At 36.3% G+C, this 5,000-nt stretch overlaps 1 protein-coding gene across 1 annotated transcript in view; it reads left to right on the top strand.

The window, feature by feature from the left end:
• The window catches only part of LOC144972882 (inward rectifier potassium channel 2-like), a 14,819-nt gene extending 10,696 nt beyond the window's left edge, over positions 1–4,123 (top strand). The window contains exons 6-7 of the mRNA XM_078914654.1: positions 511–633; positions 1,919–4,123. Coding sequence (XP_078770780.1) covers positions 511–633; positions 1,919–2,726 — 931 coding nt within the window. The 3' untranslated portion in view covers positions 2,727–4,123. The remainder of the gene's footprint in view (positions 1–510; positions 634–1,918) is intronic.
• Positions 4,124–5,000: the final 877 nt, after the last annotated feature.

The raw sequence follows: 5,000 nt of genomic DNA, 5'->3' as shown, positions 1-5,000 counted from the left end.
CCCCAAATAATATGGAACCCTGCGTCTAAAACCTGAATGAAGCTGATCACAAAAATTGAATACAGTCGAGTACGGTTTCCTCGTACACGGATTCGCCGAAACCAAGAACATGGTTTAAAACAAGATTAAACACACACAAAATAGCCTTTTAATCCTGAGGTTCACTATCAACCCACAATAAATCATATGATACCCTTGAGTGTAACTGATAGGAATACTGGAAAATATCAATCGTGTGAATACATTGTGATGTATTGATAGAATGAAGTTGACGTCACTCAGGTCTTTGTCATTAAAATTTTTTTTTTTTTTTTTTTTTTTGCCATTCAGGTTTATGAGTAATTCTCTCTTAACTGTATTTTCCAGACTATAAAGGTTCATGGTTACGCAGAGTTTTTTGTTGGTGGTCCGTCATACTTTTGGATGACAATGTTGTGAGCTTCTTAGCTAAGCACAGACTATCCATAGCATTTAATTTTCATAATTTTTACATACCTCTTTTCCTCATAGGGACGATTTCCTTTGTGGAAAATATGAGCTTATCGTTGTACTAGACGGTGTATGTGGCAGCACAAGCAGTTCCTTTCAGGCCAGGAAGTCTTACCATACCCACGAGATGAAATGGGGATACAGGTGAATAGATTTGTTGTTTTTTTTTAATAAGGAAATAATTAGAAATAGGAAAGTGGTAATTGGCAGACAAGGCAAAGAAAGAAATAAAAGTATATTTATCTTTTGAAAAATCCCTTTACTTTGCCGTTGGATAGAAACCTTTTAATACTATTTTTTTATTGTCAATAAATCATAATTAATTGTTTATTTCTGTTTATAGCCGATTCTTTTTCTTCAAAAGCATGCGACCCACTGAATTGTTGTCTCTCGAATGAATTACTTGCAATTTTGGCGATAAAACTTCGAGTAAGGAAAATCACAGAAGAAAAATCAATTCAGATGTGTATCTTTTTGTTGTCGTTAATGTCTTGACAGCAAATCAAAGATCATAGAATAGAAGAATAGATTAATAAGCTATTCAAGCAATATATTTCAGAGTGACAGATACACTCTATTTATAAATAGGACCACTTCAGTATTGCGTGAGTGCATCATCGATCAAATTCAGTCTCTTGATTGATGGACAAATAATAATTACAATGACCTTTCTACACCGGGACTGTTATCTCAGTGTTGTGGCTGGTTGTTTTAATGAATTGTTTTATTGTGTGAGTTTTCTCCACTCATCGAAACCACCGAGCCCTAGGAAATAGTGTTTACATGCGTGCTGTCCTCTTGATAGTGTTCACGGTGTTGGACAAAACAAAGGAACAGAATCTAAGATAAACGCATACACCAAATATGAGCTAAACTTTATATTTTTAAAACATATTCATTGCAGGCCTTTTGTGTCATCATCCCAATGAAATTATCACACACAATCTGTTTGATTATAAACGCCTGGGAGATCTCCAATGCTCCTTTCTCTCCACTTTATTTAGCGCAATCAAACTTACAAAGAATATGCTTTAAACGAATACAACTAACGAACACTAATCTGTGTCCCATTCCCTTCTCTTTATTTTAATAAGACAAAGAACTGCTGAAACGAAGTATTATTTTATTCTGTCGTTGGTTGTTCAATGTGTTCATTATCTATTGTACAATAATCATTTAAGAGATGATGCTTAATATTAACGTATAACGCGGTACGAAGTAATAATAAGTAAAAGTAAGAAATTAGGCAATTAAATAAGGAAGCATTTTTTCGAAAAAGTGACAAAGACCGATGCTCTCTCAGTCATAACCTTAATTCAAAAAAATAAAAAATAAAAAAATAAAATAAAAAACAACAAAAATTACTTTTGTAAATTCGCACATCTTATCTCAAGGCTGAAATGGTTCTTTATCACTCTTCAATTTTCAGGTTTGCCACTCTTAACATGAATTATGTGGAATCGACATACATCATGGACTTGTCAAACTTCCATCACACAGTTCCGGCCTCAACGCCACTTTGCAGCGCCCAAGACATCAACAGCTTAAGGGTTCTCTACAGTGCCAATCACCCTGAGTATCGATACTCACCCAGCCTTTCATCTCAAACATCAGGCCAAAGACTCTATCGAAAGCGAGGAGGATCCAAGCGCAAAAATTCTGACAAGGATTCAGCTTCACAAAGTCTTGAAAAAGATCCAGATTCATTAGGTCACGACCTATCGAAAACAAAAGGCGAGACTCATCGATCTCGAAGTTTGGAGGAAAGAAAAGTGGATTCCTTAGAGCCTCGTGTAGAAAGGACTCGTAGATGTTCTTTGGGTGACATGATCCGAACTACACGACCTAAAGAAGATGGCGACACTTACTACGGCGACGCAAAGAATATCTACCGTCATCGTAAAAGCATTACTGATACATACTTAGGAACTGATATCGCAGAGGACTGTGAGGACGATGAAAGTAATTACCAAGCTATTATTTCTATTGTATCACAAAGGTCCATTGAGAGGAGGACAGATGTCAGGGATGTATTCAAAAAGAGACGAAGCTCCGTGTCCAAACTTTTCTTTGGACCCGAAACGGGCTCCTCTGGTGAGGAAACAATGGAAGAGATTTTGGACCACTCAGCTCATAGTAGTCGCAGCAATATCAATAACGATTCAGCAATTAAAAGTAAACTCACGTCTCCAAAGTCAGATTTAAAATTCACCCCAGCCGTACTTAAGTTAGACTAACCAGACACCGAGCCTGCATCCATTAAAAATGATACAAACTACACAAATCAAACAATCAAACAACGATTAAATACACACACACACACACACACACACACACACAGAGAGAGAGAGAGAGAGAGAGAGAGAGAGAGAGAGAGAGAGAGAGAGAGAGAGAGAGAGAAGCAACAAAAATAAAATCAATAACCCCTCCCCATCCCTCGCCCTCTCGAAAAAAGTATGCTGAAAGAAGGGAAGGGTGAAACAACACCACAGGGCTATATTATACATCTTTACATTCATCCACATAATTACAGAGCTGATAATCGAACCCAATATAATTATGGCAGTGATTTACAGTGTTAAAATGGAGAATTATGTTGCGTGAGTTGGAGAGTAATTCCGTTAGGTCAACGAGACCATAACATTCGTGTTATCAGATTTGTAAAAATGGTCTTTACGTTCTTAAAAAAATAAAGTTTTCACTCTAGGTTAAAACGGCTTCGATGTGAAAGACTTACTCGGTCTTTGCAAATTGGGATCTTGAAGTAAATTTTCTTATAATCGCCTTACAGTGACATTCTTTATAGCCGTTACCTTCGGAAATATAAAGAGTTATGGATGCTCTGACTGTAAATTTTGATTTAACTAAAATTCAAGGCACATAGTTATCTACGCACATTTCGATCTCGACTAATCATCAATTCAGATCATCTAGGGATACAGTGGAATGGAATGACACAAACCAACTGGGTGACTATGACCAGCGGATATCCACAAACTGTAGGCGAAGTGACAACAACTCGTGAAAACTGAGAGTGTAAACGAAGACTAACTGATATCTGACTGAAAACTGTCTCCCCAACTGGCCTTAATCACCCCATTCGACACACATTTATGAGAACAAAATAATATTATATGTTATTACTATTGTTTCAATGCAATACCGTCGGGTTGTAAAGTAAAAACATTACCAATTAAACGATATTGAGTCAAATCTTGGTCGCCAATTTTATCTACAGGTTTAAATTGAGTGCACGACGCTAATTGCATAAACTGATTACAATTAAATCAGTTTAGCAGTTGATTTTATATTGACGGTCTTAGGCTCCAGAATTTATCAAACCTAATGACATCAGAGAGGAATATAATTAAAACTATTCAAGTTATAGACCATTCGGTTTATCCAGCTTCGCTACAACGGGTTTTCATTGTACTTCTTTCAATGTCAATTATATGCATGCATGAAGTGTTCCTCCATTTTAGTGATTATGTTTTACATTTGCATATATTATACGTAGACGAACATTGACCTTGTTGCATTGTATTATTTGGAACTGATTTGGTACTCATATCATATTACCGGATTGGTGTATTCACAAGTAATTGGGAATAAAGATTGATCTCAATAAGAATAAGTAATCTTTTGTACCTATCGTTTCATTCCAGAGTTAAAGTAATGCATTGTTAATTATATTTTTTAAAAAATTTAAAGCCGAGTCCTTGTTTGTGGCCACACGTCAGGTATTGCGATGTGACTGTTAACGAGGCAATATCCTGGTCAAGGAACATCATACTGTAGAAGACGTGTTTCTATTTTTATAGAAACCCGCCGAAACCCAGGTAAGAACTCCATGGCCGAAACCCGACGAAAAACGACAAAGTTTTGGGAAGTGGGCATCAGTGGGGAGTGAACCAGGGACTTATGGAAGTGTACACCAGTGGGGAATGAACCCGTGACTATGGGAATATACTGCTAGTAAAATGACAGCGACAACTTTTTAGGTGGCTTTTTTCTTCTTCTCTCTCTCTCCCCCCCCCCCCCCCCCTTTTTTTTTTTTTTGGGTGAATTTTCATCGGCACATTCCAAGGCTGAAATGACATAGACAAAAAAAAAAAAAAAAAAAAAAAAAAAAAAGCGGGTGAGGGGAGGGGTGGGGGAACAATCTGTAAATAAAAGATTGAATCATTTGAATAGCAGTATGTGGAATAAAAGTTTATTGTTTGCTTTGTAATCACAAAAAGTTATTTAAAAAAAAGTCCTCTCGTGATGGACGAATTGACAGAACCGGTAACCAGTGACACGAAAATAAGTTCATATTGAAAGTTGAAGTGAGCTTCTTCTTCTTCTTCTTCTTCTTCTTCTTCTTCTTCTTCTTCTTCTTCTTCTTCTTCTTCTTCTTCTTCTTCTTCTTCTTCTTCTTCTCTTCTTCTTCTTCTTCTTCTTCTTCTTCTTCTTCTTCTTTTCTTTTATTTTTCATTCTTTTCTTCTTCTTCTTCATTATTTTATTTCAT

This window comes from Berghia stephanieae, chromosome 5, assembly GCF_034508935.2.
Source record: "Berghia stephanieae isolate SIO BIC M18660-M18661 chromosome 5, UCSD_Bste_1.3, whole genome shotgun sequence".
NCBI classification, from domain to species: Eukaryota; Metazoa; Mollusca; class Gastropoda; order Nudibranchia; family Aeolidiidae; genus Berghia; species Berghia stephanieae.
This window is presented reverse-complemented; position numbering and strand designations above follow the sequence as displayed.